The sequence below is a fragment of the Antechinus flavipes genome, chromosome 6 (assembly GCF_016432865.1).
Source record: "Antechinus flavipes isolate AdamAnt ecotype Samford, QLD, Australia chromosome 6, AdamAnt_v2, whole genome shotgun sequence".
NCBI lineage: Eukaryota > Metazoa > Chordata > Mammalia > Dasyuromorphia > Dasyuridae > Antechinus > Antechinus flavipes.
Genome location: NC_067403.1, coordinates 199627668 through 199647186, shown reverse-complemented (window position 1 = coordinate 199647186; position 19519 = coordinate 199627668). Strand labels below are relative to the sequence as shown.

Sequence of the window (19519 nt, the reverse complement as noted above, 5' to 3'; positions counted from 1 at the left end):
GAAGGCCTGAGGCTCACCACTAATTTTTAGCTGAGAAAATTCAGTCTAGATGTCAACCAGAATCAGTCTCAGGAGAGTGAATAAGTTACTATTTTAACTCCCTTCCCCCTCTCCACTCCCCAAGTCCCCAGAGAAACTTACAGAACATTCATAGAGGTACTCCAAGTGATACACTAATTTCCATTAGTGATGATTCCACTTCCCCCAAAATAAAGCTAAGTTATCATATTAGGTTAAAATTATATCCAACACTTTGCCAATTATTGAGAAATGGAAATTTTCAGTAAGAAATTAAACATGAGAAAAGGTCTAAAAGATCAGGGAGAAGAGAACTACGTCTACGTCAGGAAGCTGCCTGCTATTCAGGAGTACATAGAACCACTCTGAGAGGACTGAACGGACACTCTAATATTTCAATTCTAAGATCATGATGCAAGTGAATGGTTATGAGGCAAATGTCTTTGCAAATGTCTAACAATGCATTAGTCCCAGAAGGCCTTGAATAAAAAGTATGGCTTCACAGATAACAGGGCAATTAAATTCTATCTTCCTCTGAACCAAAGCATTAAACAGAAATTAGTCTTTCCTAAAGATGGCTTTGGATGAAGCCCATAAGATGGCTATAAAACTCAAAAGTAACATAAAATTGATAGTAAAGATCAGGCACACAGTGATGGGGGAGAGGGAGTGAGGGAGAAGAGAAGAATTACCATTTCAATCACAATTCTCTTGTGCATGATGTAGTTTGAATGTGTCCTAGTTCTACTAAATAGGAAAAATACGCACCCTGGAAATGTAGCTGCAGAAGGAAACAGGGAGAAATGAGGTACTCTAAGTTTTGACTCACCTGTTCTGGACTCGATATAACTGTGCCCCTCAGTCATTCTGCCCTTTAAAATATTTATCCTCCCACTACCCCCTCTTCATTCTAGCTAACAAATAGCCACTCTATCCCTGTTCTCTTCATTCCAGCTTACTTAACAGTTACATATTCATCTCCTTATTCCATTCCATTCCACATATATCTTTACTTAAGCTCTTTCTCTCATCATTTCAATCTAAATAACACAATCTAAAATAAATTTCTACCTTTCTCTCTCTGATCTATTGCAGTGTTAAGCTATTTGAAGTTAGTGACCATTTTGGCTTTTCTTTGTATTCTCTACACAGATGTTGGTTAACTGATTTTCTGACTGTCCTTTACAACATCTCCTTTCACTTTTCCTCTATCCTTCACAAAATCTCTCCTGCTACGCTGTCCTCAATTCTATTATACCAAAAAAAAAAAAATCTAAAAAACTTTCTTTGAATCTTTTCTCTTTAATCTTAGTAATATACTTCAATTAAATTTAGTAAGTATCATTGGATGTGAAGTCCTAGTGTAGGTACTTTTTCACCATTATTCATCTAATATTTAATGAATGCCTATTAAAGTTGTAAGAGATGACTAGTACAGTGATAATAATATAATGTAATAAGCATAATTTTAAAAAGGTGATTCTGAAGCTTTAAAAGGTGGATAAGTGAGAGGATAGTCATACTTACAATAAAGTAATCAAGAAGAGGCATGGAGGTTAGGGGATAGAAGAAAACAGAAAAAAGATGAAGAGGCCTCAGGTATGATTCCAGAACCAGACATGAACTTTACTATTTAAAGAGAGACTTAACTTTTCAGTATGCTATTAGGTGATGAATACTTTGTCCACTGGAAGCCAAGAGACTAAGAAAATAAAGGATGCTCAAATCTTGTAGAAATCTCATATTTTATAGTGATGGAGAAATGGGCAAAATGTGCTAAAGGTCAAACAGTTTTTAGACCATATATAACTTAACTACAAGTACTCCAAACACAATGACCAATGGAATGAAATACACTAGAATTGAACTATATCACTAATGAATTCTCTAGATAAACAAAAAGAAAAAAAGAAGGTACAGCTATATGAAATGAGGACTCCGATTTTCCTTGAAGGGGAAACAAAAGAATTGTAATTAGAGGAATCAGGCAACACTTGCATGGAACACATGGCAATTTTGTCTTGGAATGTTTGTGATGAGCATAAGCAAAAGTACCATCATGAAGACAACTGAAGCTTGTGAAGTATGAGTACAGAGAAAAACTTTTACAAAGAACTTGACAAGATCCTCCATATTAAGTCAATATATACTTTGACATTAGTTATTTTCAATTCAAAGGTAGGGATATTAGTGAAAAGTAGGTTGGAAAATATGGATCAGGACTGAGAAATAAGACTTGCAAACTATTCCAAAGACTCATACCTATACATCAAAAATACTTTATTTCAGAGGAGCCTCTTCAAACATTTCATCAAAGATGTGAAGTTTATGAAGGCTCAATGAGTAATACAAGGCAGTTACTATTACTACTGATAGAAACAGGTTCTAATATATTCCCAACTGAATTCCCCATAATATACGATTCCCCAAAATAGATGAACAAACCAGCATAAAAGAGAAATTGTGCACTATTTGCTAAAAAAGAAAGAACATATGTGAGCTTAATAAGTTAGTACCAATATCAGCCAATCCTTTTTATCTGAGCTTTGCTATTTAACCATGTGTTGGTTTTTAGCTTTTTCCATTTTTCCTTGCTTTAGAAAGATTATTTGAATTCTTCATATCTATTGTTCCTTAAGGCAAATGTGGAGATTAAAGTAACTGCTTCCTTGTCCATTAGTCTTCCATGTTCTCAGGCACAAATGAGAGAGCAAGAAAGACTATATTAAAGTCAAAAGCTGTGGCTGGCCATTTTAGAGTGCCCACAGTACTGGCAAAAGTGAGTCAGCTTTAGACATCACACAATAGACACATTTCACCCCTTTGTCCTTGAATAAATGTAGTGTGTAAATCAGTGGGCCAGCTGCAATCCACCCTGGAAGAAGTGGTAGGAAATACATACTTTGCCAGCTGCAAATGGTGTCCAGGGTTTTTTTTTGTTTTTGTTTTTTTCCCTTGAATAAGTACCTTCTTAATCTTTGCTTGACAGGGAAAGGTTTTGTCCTTGGCATAGAAGACTGTGTCTTTGCCTTAGAACATAGAAGCTGGAATAGCAACTCTCTGAGGCAGGAAAATCTTTTATTTCTGAATCAGGAAAGCTCCCCTGCCTGATTCAGAGGTCAAGATACCTTTTTCTTTTGGGCAGGGAGACAAAATCACCTCCACCAACCTTCCTTTCTCTTTCACCAAAATTATGATAACTAGTGTTTCTCAGTGCTTTCTGATATAATATCTCAGAAAAAACTTTTTGATTTTCTTTGTTAGAAACAATACAGAGGACAAGTTTCCAGAATTTATTCATTTCAAAGCTTACCGTATATACTCGAGTATAAGCCGAGTTTTTCTGCCCAATTTTTGGGCAGAAAATCCCCTCCTCGGCTTATACTCGAGTCACTAGATAAAACATGTGTAAATATCCCTTAGAATGTCCCCCTGCTGTGTAGTATACAGCGCGAGTGCCGACTGTGATACTACAGGGCCGGCCGTTGCTACGGTGATGCAACTGTTCCTGTAGTATCACAGTCGGTAACCAGACTGTATACTAATGCTGGCAACTGCTCTATATACGTATACCGGCACCCGCTCTCCTCCTCTGCGGGCACCGGTGCGCTACCTAAACCTACTGATATAATAAGTTTTCCCAGATTTTTGGGTTAAAATTAGGGGCCTCAGCTTATATTTGGGTCGGCTTATACTCGAGTATATACGGTAGTTCTGCTGCATGTTTTTAAAGAAAAGATTTCATAGAGTGAAGGTAAAAATTCATTTTTCTTGAAGGACACAAATTTAAGAATAAAACAATAATACACTTCATTGGTCTAAAGAGGATCCAATCCAAGAGAGGAACTTCATCTCATTCAGGCTGAAAAATAGGGCCTGAGAGACAACTTTTAACTAGGGTCATAAAGCTGTATGAGATGAGCACTGAGGCCACATATGTACTGCTATACAAATGGATGCTAAAGAATAGATGTTCAGAGGACAGAAGACAGGGATTTAAGCTGATGTAAGGAAAATTGCCAATTATATATCAGGAAGAATTTTCTAATTTTAATGTTCCTGAATAAAAGGAGATGAAGAAAAACTAACTTCATTAGTACAGGGAATCCTGAATGAAGAAAGCCCCTTTACCCAAGATAGGTTAGCAATTATACAACTTAGTCTTAAGAGAATTGCTTGGAAGGTGTCAAATATTTTGTCAAGGGTCACATAATCAGGCTATGTCAAAGGCATAATTCAACCTAGCTCTTCCTGACCTAGGCCAGTTCTCCATCCATTATAACTCAAAGCTTCTCAATGAGATCAGAATCCAGAAAACACATCCTATTGCCAAGTTCTGTTGAGAATGAGGAGGAAGGAGAAACAGAAAATGATGAGGGAAAAATAGAGGAAGATGATGAAGAAGAGAGAGAACAAGAAGGGAAAAAAGAGGAGAAGAGCAGAAAAAGAAAAAGAAAGGCAAAGGAGAGAAAAAGAAAAGAGAGAGATAAGTAGGGAGGTGGAAAAAAGAGGAGGAAGAGGGAAGGGAAAGAAAAGGAAAGAGGAAAGGAGGAGAGGACGAAGAGAGGATGGTAAAAGTGGGAGAGGTAGAAGAAACAATTTGTCTACAGAAAATTTTAAGGATTACAGTGAATTTTCTTCATGATAATCCTATGCAAGATAGTTAAAGGGTTATATTTTACAATACATATATAATTGATTTGTAAACTAATTTTAAAATAAATTTTATTTTATTGTCAAAACATTTATTTCTTCCCTCTTCCACCAAAGAAAATTAAAGCTCTTTTTCTCCAAAAAGCAACACTAATAGTACATCTTCCCTCTGAAAAAATTAAACTTTCATTCTTCAGGCTGCACTTGGGACTTTTCCTCGTAGCTCAAAATAAAAACCCTGTTGGGTTATATGTTGTTGGGAAAGAAAATGCTGCATGCCTTTTTAATGAAGTCATATGCATGTATCATTTATCACAGAGAGATGAAAGCAAAGAGCAAAAAAGTCTCCTTGTTCTTTAAGGAATGATCTGCTAACTGACCCTGGCTTACCTCTCTCCGCCTTGAAGCCCAACAGCTTTGCTTGATCTTCCAAACCACAGCAGCCACAAGCAGCAACGAGAGGAAACAACTAGAGGAAAGAAAGCATCGAGTTGTTAACTTTGTCCAGAATCGTGCAGAATCAGAATCACAGATTCTTAGTCCATTTAGTGCAGCCCCAGATTCTTAGTCCATTTAGTGCAGCCCTTCCCTAACTCCACCAAGACTCTATACAAGTATCACTGCCTATAGAAGAGGTCCTCACTCTTCCCTCCACTTTCTCAAGGAAGAGGTGGCCATTTTACTGCTCCACTTCTACACAGGGCCAAGTAAAGAGAAGCTTTGGAAAGGACAGGTTCCTGACCTACCATAAGGTGCTACAGCTTCTCCAGGGAAAAAAGCAAACTGTAAAGAGAAGTCTAATTGTGACTTTCCAATTCTATTTTCAACAAAATGGCTAGTAATAACTTAGATGAAAGGAAAAACATTTAGAGAAAAACAATTTTTTTAAAAAGGAAATAAATTGTAATGCTGTTAATAGTAAGTATGAAAAATCACAGTATGGAAAAGACCTCTTAAAATAACAATGAGTGATTATTGAAGGAAGTGGTAACTACTTAGTATATATGAAAAAAAGATCACAAATCACTCAAGAATTATTTTTTACAAAGCAAATTGTACTTTTAACTTTCTTAAGCTATAAGCCAACAATTATCTGAAACCTATAAACCAACACAAAGGCTCTGGTCTTCCAGCTGCTCCCAGAGTCATCGGTAACTCTTAACAGCAATCGTGGCTGACGAGGCCAAAGAAAAGCACAATATTTACTTCTGATCTTATTTAAAGAATTTTTTTATTTTAAAAGCAAAAGTAAACCTGGTATTTTATGTGTGTGGTTTTTAAAAAAAAAAACAACTTAAATAGTTTGAAGGCTAGCATTTATTGTTAGTTATTCTTAAAGAACATATAGTATGTTGGTAGATTCACTGAATCCTCAGAGAACACTCTGCTTCTTGTCAATATGAATGCAACCTGATGTTTTTTGTTTTTTGTTTTTTGTTTTTTTTCTGGAGAGAAGTCAGAGTTACATGGAACCATTCTATCCTAATTCTCCTTGTGCCAAAAAGCATAAGTTTGTGTCATGAGGAGGGACTTGTGGCTTGAGAAAAAAACTTTCTTTGTCCAGAGTTACTTGCCTGGATGGAGATCAAAGTCTATGCACACTGACTTCATTAATACCTATACCTTAATTGCTGAAAAAATTGGCCTACAGAGAGCCATCTGGATCCAGAGAGGACTCTGGGGACTGAATGTGGATCACAACATAGTATTTTCACTTTTGTTGTTGTTGGCTTACTTTTCTTTCCTTCCTCATTGGTTTTTTTTTTCCCTTTTGGATCTGATTTTTCTTGTGTAGGATGTTAAATATGGAAATATGTATAGAAGATTTGCACACATTTAAGATATACTGAATTACTTGTCTAGGGCAAGGGATAGGGGAAGGATTTTGAAAAGCCTAAATGTTGAAAATTATCTTTGCATGTAATTTGAAAATAAAATACTATTTAAAAATTTGGCCTAAGCATAATGGAAATTTTGTTTCAGCCACTTATTACCTATTGACTCTGGGCAAATCAAGCAACCTCCCTGGGCCTCAGATTTTTTTTTCCTATAAAATTAGTTTAGTTTATATGACCTCTGATATTCTTTCTAGCTCTTAATTCTTATTCAGACTAGAAATATCAGGTACAAGTTGAAGAGACAGATTTTTATTGAACATGAGAAAAATATTCTAACCACTGGAGCTGCCCAAGAGTAGAAAAATTGGCTAATCTAAGAGCCAGTAATTTTGCTCAACACTGTAAAATTTCAAGCATAACACAGTCAATTGCTATGTATATGTCATGGTAAGGGTTTCTTGCTCAGGAGCTAGATGATTTCTGGGGTCCTTTTCAATTTTATATTATTACAATTCCTGATTTTCTCATTTTAACAATTATTTTTTCATCACACTAATTTGATCTTTCACCTTTTTCTTTTTTTTTAATTTATTTGAAAAAAGAGTAAAACAGAAAAGAAACATAAAACAAAATAGAGAACATTGTCACGTGCCCAATAGGATTCAAAATATATAACAACAAATAACCAGATCAAGAAAATATGTATGTGTGTGTATATATATATATATATATATATATATATATATATATATATACACACACACACACACACATATGTACATACATATGTGTGTGTATATATGTATGTTAGTAGAAGAAATTATATTCATGAAAGTCCATTTTTTCTTTACTTCCTTGTAAATGGTTCTTCAGTCCTCTGCTGCTCACCTTATTTACTTGATTCTTTTCCCCCTTCATCCCCTCATCATCTCCAAACAAACTACAGTTAAGATATATTTATGTATACATATATATGTATATACATACATATATACACTCATATACACACACGTCTTTCCTATCCTTACTGCCTCTTTAATTAAATTCTGTTCCATAACTTGCCTTGCTATTGCTAAACCTCCCCCACCTATCCCCCTTATTTCTTCATAGATTTTGGAGGGTGCTATACCCTTCATGGTATATATGTAGTGTTACCTATTGAACCCATTCCCAATGTGAGTAGGTTTTCAGAACTACGAGCCCTCTTTCCCCCTCTAATGCCTTTGTGTTTATTCTTCCTCTGCACCTCATTTATATAACGTGATTACAATTTTTATCTTAACTCTGCCAATCTTTCTTTTGAGTTATCCTATTGTTGATATCTTAAACATATAGAACACCGCCCGCCCAAAACAATTTGTTCACGTTTAAACAACTTGTCCATGTTAAGTACCTTAAAACTGATCTTTCATAATGGCTTTTAAATGTTAAATTTTCTGTTAAGTTTGGGTTTGGTTGATAGAAAGTCCTGAACATCTGCAAGTTTGTTGCATGTCCATTTTTTCTCACTCAAAATTATAATTTTGCTGGATATATTTTTGGCTATAGGCCTACCTCTTTTGATTTTCAGTAGATATGATTCCAGGACCTGCAGTCTTTTATTGTAGCTGCTGATGTCTTGTATAGTTCTAATTGTAACTCCAGTGTGTTTGAATTTTTTTTTTTTTTTTGTTTCTTGCAAAATTTTCTCTTTGATCTGGGGTTTTCAATTTGGCAATAATATTCCTATAATTTTCCACAAAGAATTTATTTGAGGTGGTGGTAGGTAGATTTTTTTCCTACTCCTACTTTCCTCTCATGTTCTATCATTGCAGGACAATTTTCTTTTCTGCATTATTGTATCAAGTTTCTCTTTTTGGTCAGAACTTTTTGGCAGTCTAATTATTCTTATATTTTCTTTTCTTGATCTAGTCTCCATATTTGTTATTTTTCTTCAGAAGATGTTTCACATTCTGTTCTATTTTCTCATTCTTTATAATGTTTTGTTATTTTTTGTTTCTCATAGCTTCACTGGCTTCCCCTTGCCCAATTCTAATTTTCAAAGAATTATTTTCATCTTTAAGACTGTATCTCCTTTTCTACTTGGTTAACTTTCTTTTCATAATCTTGTTTTTCTTGGGTAGTTTTTATTTATTTCTAGTTTTAGTTTTTTCTCAATGTCTCTCATTTGATTTTTAAATTCTTTTTTGAGTTCTTGTATAAATTCTCTATGGGCAGAGAGTCATTTCACATTACTCTTTGAGGTAGAAGCTTTTTTTTTTTCTTTTCTTTTACTAAAATGTCTTCCTCTGAAGATGAAACTCGTTCTTTCCTGTTCCCATAATATGTTTCAATAGTGGGCTTTTTCTTCTTTGTCCATTCATTTTTTTAATATAAGAGGTATTAGTGTTAAGCACTTCTAATGCAGGGGGTGGGAGGATGGTACCTCAAGCTTCTCTTTAGCTCTTAGGAACCCAAAACTAAAAGCTCCACCTCCTGCAAGTGCCCACAGTCAGCAGCACCCCAGCCCCTGCTTTTGCACTCACCAGGTGTTGATTCCTTGCATCTCAGCACCACAGCTGGGCATGGAGTTCCTAATCAGTCAAGGTTCACTCAGTCTTCCCAGACTCAAAACCCAACTCCACAAACAGTCCAGGAGGTCAAAGTCTCTGTGGTTCCTGCTCAGGCTTTAGCCCCACTCAGTTAGTCCCAGGGGTCCCCACTTGGTGTTTTTGCAGAGCTAGCCATGAAGTGTTTGCATTTCAACCTGCCCCAAGTCTTCTAGATTTTTTACCAGTCTATGTTTGCCCTGAGCGCAATTTTGTTCTATTTGTGGGGGGAACCTGGAGAGCTTGAAAATTTTACCAACTTACTCCTCTATCTTCCCACAATCCTCTCTCTCACCCTTTTTTCTGAATTCAAATCAAAAGCTCTTCCCAAACTTCCTTTTATGCTTTACCTAGTGAACTTTACTTAGAACAGACACATATCTGGGTCCTGTGGGATAGATGACTTGTCCAAGTCTATACCGATCCTGTTTCTCCTTCTGTTGAATGAAAGAGTTGGGACAGTTGATTTCTAAGATCCCTCCAAACTCTGATATTCCAAATTCTAAAGTAATTTCTTGGTCTGTTGTTCTAGAAATAGAAAAGCAATGTATAGTATGGTGGGAAAAGTGATAAACCTAGAGTTGAGTGACTTGGGTTCAATTATTTCCTTTGCTACTTACTGGCAATACTATTAAAAGAAAGTCACTTAATGTCTCTAAGCTTCAGTTTCCTCCTATGTAAAATGGGGGTAATACCTAGAATACTTACTACACAAGGTTGTTGTAAGGATTGCACAAAATAAGGCATACAAAGTACTCTGAAAACCTTAAAGAGATTAATATTTTGTGGATTTTATGATGCATCAGAAAGAAAAATAGGAGCTTGGGTGTTAAACGAGGACCTGTCTTTTAACATCTTCTTTGCTAGGACAATAAAAGGTAAAGTCTGCAACTTGTAAGAAATGGACACAAAAGAAGAGCTTGAAGTTCTCAATATGCTGCATAGCTCAGGAGGGTGAAAGACTGTGCCAATGGAGAGGTGAAGGGATATTCAGGCAGAGAAGTGGCACTTATTTCAGACTTATATCCTGAAAAAACATTGTTAATTACTGAAAATCAGGAATGTAACTGCAAGATCAGCTTTAAAAATAATGCAACATTAAACTAAACTTAATCACTATTACTTCTAGGAAGAAAACACAAGATGTATTTTAGATATTTTTAGATAAACACAAGGAGGCAGCAAATCCACACAAAAACCAGGAAATCAAAAGGAGAAAATCTCTTTTTGAGGCCTTTAAATCTGATAAGAGAATACTTATGGGCTAAAAAGACAATAGATTTTATATGGCAAGCACGCCAGCCCAGCGACCCAGTCCCAGCACTTGGTGTGCTCCAGCTCTGCCTCTGAGGGGGTGCTCCCAGGGACCAATTCTGAAATAGAGACTAAAAGGGTTATACAACTAGTCTGGGACACTGCCAGCATTGTCTCAGTGCCAGCAATACTACAAAAAGTAGATTAATAGATTAAGACTGTTCTCCAAATATGAACCTTGAGTTTTTCCTCCCTTAAAGAGTATGTGGAAGTGGGTGGGGAGAGAGTCTGTGACACTCCTGATGGGTTAGAGGACCAGTCTCTTAAAGACCTCCAGTGTCAGGGAAATCAATCACTCATCAGGCAGGGCCTTCCACTACTGGATAGCTCTTCTCTATATTAAGGCGAATGAAGCCCTGTGCCTTCTTGCAACTTTTATTGCTCCCACCTCTTTTCTCTGGGGCTCAGCAGAACAGTCTAGTTCTTTTTGTATGTAACAATCTCCAATATTTAAAGACAGCTATAATGAAACACTCCATCCCTGCACCCTCCTGAATTTTCCCTTCTTCAAGATAAACCTCTCTAGTTCTTTCAATCAATTCCCATTTGCTAATATCCAAATCCTTTCTACCTCCTTAGACATGTACTAAACTCACCAATAGTCCCTGTTAAAATGTGTCACCCAGAATTGGACATAATACTGCTGATAGTTCTGGCCAAACCAGAAGATAACTGGACTACCATCTCTACTGCTTTACACAGTGTACTTGTATTGATATATTTTAATGTCAACTTTGCTTTTTTGGCTGCCATATCAAAGTGTTAATTCATATTAAACTTGCAATCTGCTAAAACCACATGGTATTTTAAAATGAACTGCTATCCAGCTATGCCTCTCTGATCCTATACTTTGAGTCTTTGGGAACCTAAGGTACTGGAATTATAAAGATAAAAATTTACCTCTTATCAGGGGAAGACAACACAAATATATACATAGAATACAAAAGAAACATAATATATTCATTCATATTCTCTCTCTCTCTCTCTTTCTCTCTCTCTCTCTCTCTCTTTCTCTCTCTCTCTCTCTCTCTCTCTCTCTCTCTCTCTCTCTCTCTCTCTCTCTCTCTCTCTCTCTCTCTCTTTCTCTCTTTCTCTCTCTCTCTCGCTCCCCCTTCATATTTTTTGGTGAGGAATGGAAAAGGATGATAAGTGGCCATTAGAACCTGAAAGGATAAAGAAAGGTTTCATGTTGAAGATGGTTCTTGAGCTGAATTTCGAAGGAAATCAGGTATTTTAAGAGGTGCAGGTGGAGAAGAACTGAGTTCTAGGAACAGCAGACTGTGCAAATGCCAGAGATGGGAGGTTGTGTTTAAAAGACCCTAAGAAAGTTACTTTGGTTAATCATCACACTATTGATGAAGGCGAGTAACACTGTCAAATTATAACATATTGCCAAGATAGCCTTACTTATGTAAAAAGATATGTCCATACCATTTCCCTGTTTAATAATCCATTGGCTGCTTCTTTCCTCTAGGATAAAATGCAAACTCCACAGATTATTAAGGCTTTCTATAATCTGAAACCAACTATTCCACATTATTCATCTTCAAATATTCTATATCATATCCAAAGGGATTACTAGCTGTTTCCAGAACATAAAATACTATTTTCCTTCCTTTCTGCATGGAATCAATCAATAAACAGGTATTTACTTTGCATCAAGCAACATGCCATGCTGGGTAGATAAAAATGAAATAGCCCATGCCCTTGAGAAGCCAACATTCTAATAGGGGAAACAACAGATACATATATAAGTATACCCAAGGCCCATATGAAGCATTTGGGGAGACAAGGAAAATCCTTTGTGAAAAAGGTGGTACTTAGGATGGTTCTTAAAGGAAATCTGGGATTCTGCTGTGGCAGAAGCACAGAATTCTAAGCACAGGGCTAGGTGTGACAGAGACAGTCAATGAAAAGGTACAGAGGTACGAGACAGAGCATCATGTGCAAGGAGGAACAAGCAGGCTAATGTGCATCCACAGAAGGCATGCAGAAGAGTAATATCTAAGAAGACTATGAAGGAGGAAAAGACCAGATTATGCAGCACTTTGAATGCCAAATGAAGAAATCTATAATTGAAATAATAGGAAATTATTACAGTATGGGGAGGTAAGACCCCTCTTCTCATTCTCTACCAAAGTGATAGTAAGACCTGTCATTTAGGAAAATCATTTTGGGACTTCCAGCCAAGAAGATTGCCTGAATGGAGGCAGGCATTCCAACTCCCATATATCTACTTTAGCAAATACCTAAAAATTGCACCAGACTGAATAATGACCAAGAATTCCAATGAGATACTATAATAAGTGATTTCTTTTACCTCAGAACTAGATAAAAAAAATCATTCAGAAGTCTATATCTCAAATATCATAAAGAAGAAAAAGGACCCACATGTGCAAAAATGTTTGTAGCAACTCATTTTGTGGTGACAAGAAATTGGAAATTAAGGATATGTCCATTAATTGGGGTATGGTTGAAAAAGTTGTTCTATAAGAAATAATGAACAGGATGATTTCAGAAAAATTTGGAAAGATTTCATGAATTAATGCTGAGTGAAGTGAGCAGAATCAGAGAAACACTATATAGTAATAGCAAGATTGTATGATGATAGACTATGTGATAAAATTTAACTCTTCTCAGCAATTTAGTGATCCAAGGCAATTCCAGTAGACTTTGGACAAAAATACCATTTGCTGAGTAGAACCAGGAGATCATTATATACCTCAACAACGATACTGTATGAGGATGTATTCTGATGGAAGTGGATCTCTTCGATAAAGAGAGCTAATTCAGTTTCAATTGATCAAGGATGGAAAGAAGCAGCTACACCCAAAGAAAGAATGCTGGGAAATGAATATAAACTGCTTGCATTTTTGTTTTTCTTCCCAGGTTATTTATACTTCTGAATCCAATTCTCCGTGTGCAACAAGAAAACTGTTCGGTTCTGCACACATATATTGTATCTAGGATATACTGTAACCTATTTAACATATAAAGGACTGCTTGCCTTCTGGGGGAGGGGGTGGAGGGAGGGAGGGGAAAAATCGGAACAGACATGAGTGAAGGGATAATGCTGTAAAAAATTACCCTGGCATGGGTTCTGTCAATAAAAAGTTATTTTAAAAAATGTCATTTGCATACAGAGAAAGAACTAGAGAGACTGAATGTGGATTGAAGCACATTATATTCACATTTGTTATTGTTTTCTCATGGTTTTTCCCTTTTGTTCTTATTTTTCTTTCCCAACAAGACTCTTATGGGAAATGTTATACATATATATAGCTAAAATTATATCAGTTTGCTATTTTTGAAGAGGGGGTATAAAGAAGGAAGAAAGAATAAAATTAGAACTCAAAAATCTTACAAAAATGAATGTTGAAAACTATCTTTACTTATAATTGGAAAAATAACATATCGCTAAAATTAAAAATTAAAAAAAAAAAAACACCTCATCCAAAAGTTCATAGAAAATAGGAGAGCAGCAAAAAGTTATCAAACTGTGTATACCCTTTGATCCAGCAGTGTTACTACTGGGCTTATATCCCAAAGAGATATTAAAGAAGGGAAAGGGATCCATATGTGCAAAAATGTTTTTTGGCAGCCCTTTTTGTTGTGGCAAGAAACTGGAAATTGAAAGGATACCCATTAATTGGAGAATGGCTGAATAAATTGTGGTATATGAATGTTATGGAATATTATTGTTCTGTAAGAAATGACCAGCAGGATGATTTCAGAAAGACCTGGAGAGACTTGCATGAACTGATGCTGAGTGAAATGAGCAGGACCAGGAAATCATCATACATGGCAACAAGAAGATTATATGATGATCAATTCCGATGGCTGCAGTGATTCAAACCAGTTCCAATTGTTCAGTGATGAAGAGAATCAGCTATACCCAGCAAAAGAACTCTGGGAAATGAGTATGAACCACTACATAGCATTCCCAATCCCTCTATTTTTGTCTGCCTGCATTTTTGATTTCCTTCTCAGGTTAATTTTACCTTATTTCTAAGTCCATTTTTTTGGGTGCAGCAAAATAACTGTATGGACATGTATACATATAATGTATTTAACATGAACTTTAACATATTTAACATGTATTGGTCTACCTGCCATCTGGGGGAGGAGGTGAGGGGAAAGGGGATAAGTTGGAACAAAAGGTTTTGCAATTGTCAATGCTGAAAAATTATCTATGCATATATCTTGTAAATAAAAAGCTATTAAAAAAATAGGAGAGCAGACTACCAGATAATGCAGTGCAAAACAAAATAGCTTCTCAGCATGTCCAACAACTGGTCACAAACAAGAATGAGTGGACAAGCTCTATGAAAATGCCCCAGGGTAGTAGATACTCATTATAGAGACCTGTGAAGTGAATGATAGTAGTAGCAACCAGTTCAGTTTTTTTTTTTTTAAGATTGTTTTCAACATTTATTTTTATAAGGTTTTAATTTCTAATTTCCCCCCCTACCTATCCAAGATGGCAATCTGATATAGATTATACAAATACAATCATATTAAAACAATTTCCACTTTAGTTACTACAAGACATCTTTTACCTCTATGTTCTCACTAATACTATATTCCTTGCCAATCATGCAACCATCTCCATCTTCTCTTCTTATAAGGCTAATCTCAAGTGCTGCCTCCTCCATGAAGCCTACCCAGAAGCTTACACCCTCCTCTCAACTAGTCACTTCTTTCCTCAGATTTTCCTAGATTATTTACTGTGGATCTCTTACACAATTTGCTCTATTTTTGTTCTGATCTTTGCATTGTGGAGTATTTGCCTCTGTCAAACTCTAAATTTCTAGAGGGAAAGGGCTGAGATCATCTCTCAAGGCCCAGCATGAGGATTTGCAAATCAAGTCAACAGTTAAACAAACATCTACTGTGTTCCTCTGTGCTAAGCACTGGGGATACAAGAAAATTCCTGCTCTCAAGGAGCTTACATTCTGATGAAAACATCTTTTAAAAAGGTCTATTGAGTAGTAATAATTAGAGCTGGTTTATACACTTATGATACATATTTTTTATTAAAGTACTTTCTGTACATTACCTTCAACTGATCCTCATCACAACCTTATGAGATTAGATAGTACAGGTATTCACTACTACTTTTTTTTCTCTTGAGGCAATTGGGGTTAAGTGATTTGCCCAGAGTCACACAACTAAGAAGTGTTAAGTATCTGAGGCCAGATTTGAACTTCGGTCCTCCTGACTTCAGGGCTGATGTTCCATCCATTGTGCCACCTTGCTGCCCCTGATTAACTTTTCAAAGCACTATTATATGGTTCCAAAAAAAACCAGGGAAGACAAAAGCCGTATAAGGTCAAAGTCCTATCTTAGAAACTCTCCATCATTCTCAAACTAAGCTTTCCTATCCACCAACAAGGCCAAAGATCCACTTATCTTGTAGTTGAAAGAATACTAAATCTCATCTCAGGAGTCCTGAAGTCCTCACTTCTTATAGTAATTGCCTGAATGTCATGAAGTCCTTCATTTCCTTCTCTCTAAAATGAAGGTGTTGGATTAGAGCAGGAATTCTCAACCTTTTGTGGTTATGGATTCTTTTGGCCTTCTGGTAAAGCCTATGAACCCTATGTCCAAATAATTTTTAAATGCATAAAATAAATACATAGGGTCACAAAGAACTACAACTATATTGAAATAGTTAGCAATATAATTTTTTAAAGCCAAGTTCATCAACCTCAGATTAAGAACTCTTGGATTAGATGTTGTTTAGCGTCCCATTATCTAAACTTCTGTGATTCTATGATCTCTGACTAAAAGCTAAGTCACTAAGCTCAAAAGCTTCTACTTAGAATAACAATCAAATTTCCCAGGCTAAGCTCTATCCTCCAAGTTTTGCAGGTCTTCTTAATTTCTTTTAGTTGAATATAAAACTTCTACTTTGGTTGATGTGTGTAATCTATAAAGACTATTCTTTAACTCTCTTTCCTAAGTAAGGGACAACATCATATCATGACAATATTAAAAAAAAAATAGCACATTAGGAACCATTTGACTAAACCTTGGCATTTTATTGGACACTAACATAGCACTAAAAAAGCGACAGCTTTGCTGAGGAAATGCAATGTATCAGATATTAAATTCTGAAAATTTTAAAGATTCCCCTCTGATCATCAGATCTCAATCTCCAATCATTCTGATGAAGTGATAACCATTTAAATGTTATATGCATGTTACTTTTTAATGTTTTGGTGCATTACAATTCACATGCAACTTCTCAGAAAATTATAGTTGAAAACACATGAAGGTAGTCCAGTGAATCTCAATGATTACTGTTGCTCAATATCCCTGTCAGGGACTTCAACTTCAGTAAGGTCAGGGATTGGCTTGCCTCCTTTCTATAGCCCCAGGGCCTGGCACAGAGTAAGTGATTATAAATGTTTATTGACTAATGCACAAGTCACCATCTACACCTGATGCCTGCTCACCTGCCCCTTTAATGTCATTCCTAACAAGAATAGACCCATTAACTAATTCCCATTCCATTCTACAGATACACAACCAGGAGTACACAAACTTTGCCCCTTTTACCTAAACTGGCTATCAGAATCCAGAATTCCCTTAATTTCCAAACTACCTAATCTAGGAAAGAGAAAAAATGAAAAATATCTTTTACTTTCAGCCTTATCTAGAAAAAACTCCAAATACATTTCTAAACCTGAGATGAGAAATTTTCTGGAATTTATTTTTTTTTTAAAAGACCATATGCCTGTGGGTTGCAGATTTATAGCAATAAACATTATAGTTAAGGGGACATAAAATCTTTTAACGCCAGAGAATTACTGTAGAAAAGGTTAAATTTTCCCATGGGACTTCAGTTTTCATTTGCTCTGAACCCTAAAATAAACATTTGAGAAGAGTCTAAACAAACTTGTTCTTTCTTAACCCTTCAGTTGTTTTTCCTGGTGAGAAAAGTGAACTTTGGAACAAAAATCTTTTTTCATAATTAAACTCTGATTGTGATCAAAAGAATTTTCTTTGATTCATGGAGCTGTATGATAAAATGACCTGTAAGGTTCCTTCTACCCTCTTAAAATATATAGATTTTGTTTTTTCCAATTACTTGTAAAATTTAAAAAAAAATTTTGAGTTCTAAATTTTCTTCCCATTCTTTCCCCCATTGAGAAGGAAAGTAATTTGATACAGAATGTACAAGTGCAGTCATGCAAAACATATGTCCATATAAGTTACACTGTGATTCTCCTACAAAAAAGAAAAATAAAGTTTTTTTTTTTTAAAAGCCTGCTTCAATCTACATTCCGCTTCCATTAGTTCATATCTTTATCCTTTGTCAGATAGCAGGATAGTCACACAGATGTTTATGGCAAGTATGAAGAATAAAATTTGCCCAAAGAACTAAATATACATGTAAAGGCTTGAACATGTAAAGGCTTCTTACAAGAAATGCATCTCCAGAAAGCTGTATTTTGAAGGATAAAATGTTTATAATTGGTGAGAAAAGAGAAAATTATTGTTCACAGTAAAAGATATTTAGCAACTATGATATTTTTATTCTAAAGATTTTTGCATACTCAGGCTACCTGAGATAGTGGTAATCATTCTTCAGTGAAAAAAAAAAGACAGATGCAGGTTTGTAATATAAACCATTAAACATTATACAGTTCTTCCTGCAATAGTTTATTTTATTTCTTTATTTTTGCATTCATTTGCTAAAGATCCATAACATTTTATCAGATGCACTAGAAGTTTGGAGTGATACTTGTTTTGATTTTATTTATGGGATCTTTTTTTTTCCTTCAGTGTGATGAAAATTTTGTGGTGGAGGCCAGGGGATACCATTGCTGACTCTTACTGAAAACAGATAGAATTAATATCACTATTAACATAACTATCTGTAACATACTTGTGTTAGGGCTTTTAAACATGAGCTACTAAATATATGAACCTTCAAGAACTGGAACTTAAATCTCTCAAAAAAAAAGTTTAGGTCGTGTCTGTTGTCATAATTTTTTTTCCCTTTTCTTGGGGGAAGGGGGGTTAATGTAGATTTCACTCTATTTACAGAATTTAATGTTGCATATATTAAAGTGACATCTGGCATAGTCTGAGTAAGGATCAGATTTAATGGAAATGTACTCATATTGTGAATTTTGCTTTGATGTTTTAAAAATACAAATATTGTCAAAGATTGGTATTGACAGTAGATGTGGAAAATTTTTTCAGACAGATAAAATGTATAAGGTACAGATATAAAGATATTTATGAAAAATTATGTACAACTTTCTGACCAATAACGATTCTCATCTGGTAAATTCTATCAGTTCTTTTTCTGAAATAGCATTTTTCATCATAAATCCTTTGGAACTGTTTTAGATCACTGTATTGCTGAAAAGAGCTAAATCATTTACAGTTGATCATCCTCCAATATTGCTATTAGTGTGCCTAACATTCTCCTAGTTCTGTTCTACTGACTTCACAATGCATCTGTTCTTATAAGTCTTTCCAGGTTTTTCTGAAATCATCCTGCTCATCATTTTTAAAATAGCACAAATACTATCCCAATTACATTCTTATACCACAACTTGTTTAGCCATTCCCCAATTTTTTGCTACCACAAAAAGAGCTGCTATAAATATTTTTGTACATATGTTTTTTCCTTTAAAAAAAAAAATCTCTTTAGATTGCCAACCTAGTAGTGGTTTTGCTGAGTCAAAGTTTACAGCCCTCTGGGCATAGTTCAAATTGCTCTTCAGAATGGTTGCATCAGTTCACAAATCAATAGTGTTTTTTAGTGTTCTAATTTCCCCACATTCACTCAACATACCGTATTTTTCTTTTCTTTCCTCTTATGTTAGCCAATCTAGTAGGTATGAGGTAGTACCCTCAGAGTTGTTTTCATTTGCATTACTCTAATCTGTAGTAATTTAAAACATTTTTTTTCCATATGACTATAGATAGCTTTGATTTCTTCTTCTGAAAACTGCCTATTTGTATTCTTGGACTATTTTATCAATTGGGGAATGACTTGTATGGAAAGGTAAAGGTTGGAAAAGATGAAGAGCTGCCTGAAACCAGGAGCCTAGAGCCCCATGGTTTTTAAATGGCCTGAAATAT

General features: G+C 35.4%; 1 protein-coding gene across 1 annotated transcript in view; it reads right to left on the bottom strand.

Moving 5' to 3' along the window:
• Positions 1–19519, bottom strand: part of ATRN (attractin) — a 236781-nt gene that overhangs the window by 28123 nt on the left and 189139 nt on the right. The window contains exon 26 of the mRNA XM_051965371.1: positions 5062–5140. Within this exon, the coding sequence (XP_051821331.1) occupies positions 5062–5140 (79 nt within the window). The remainder of the gene's footprint in view (positions 1–5061; positions 5141–19519) is intronic.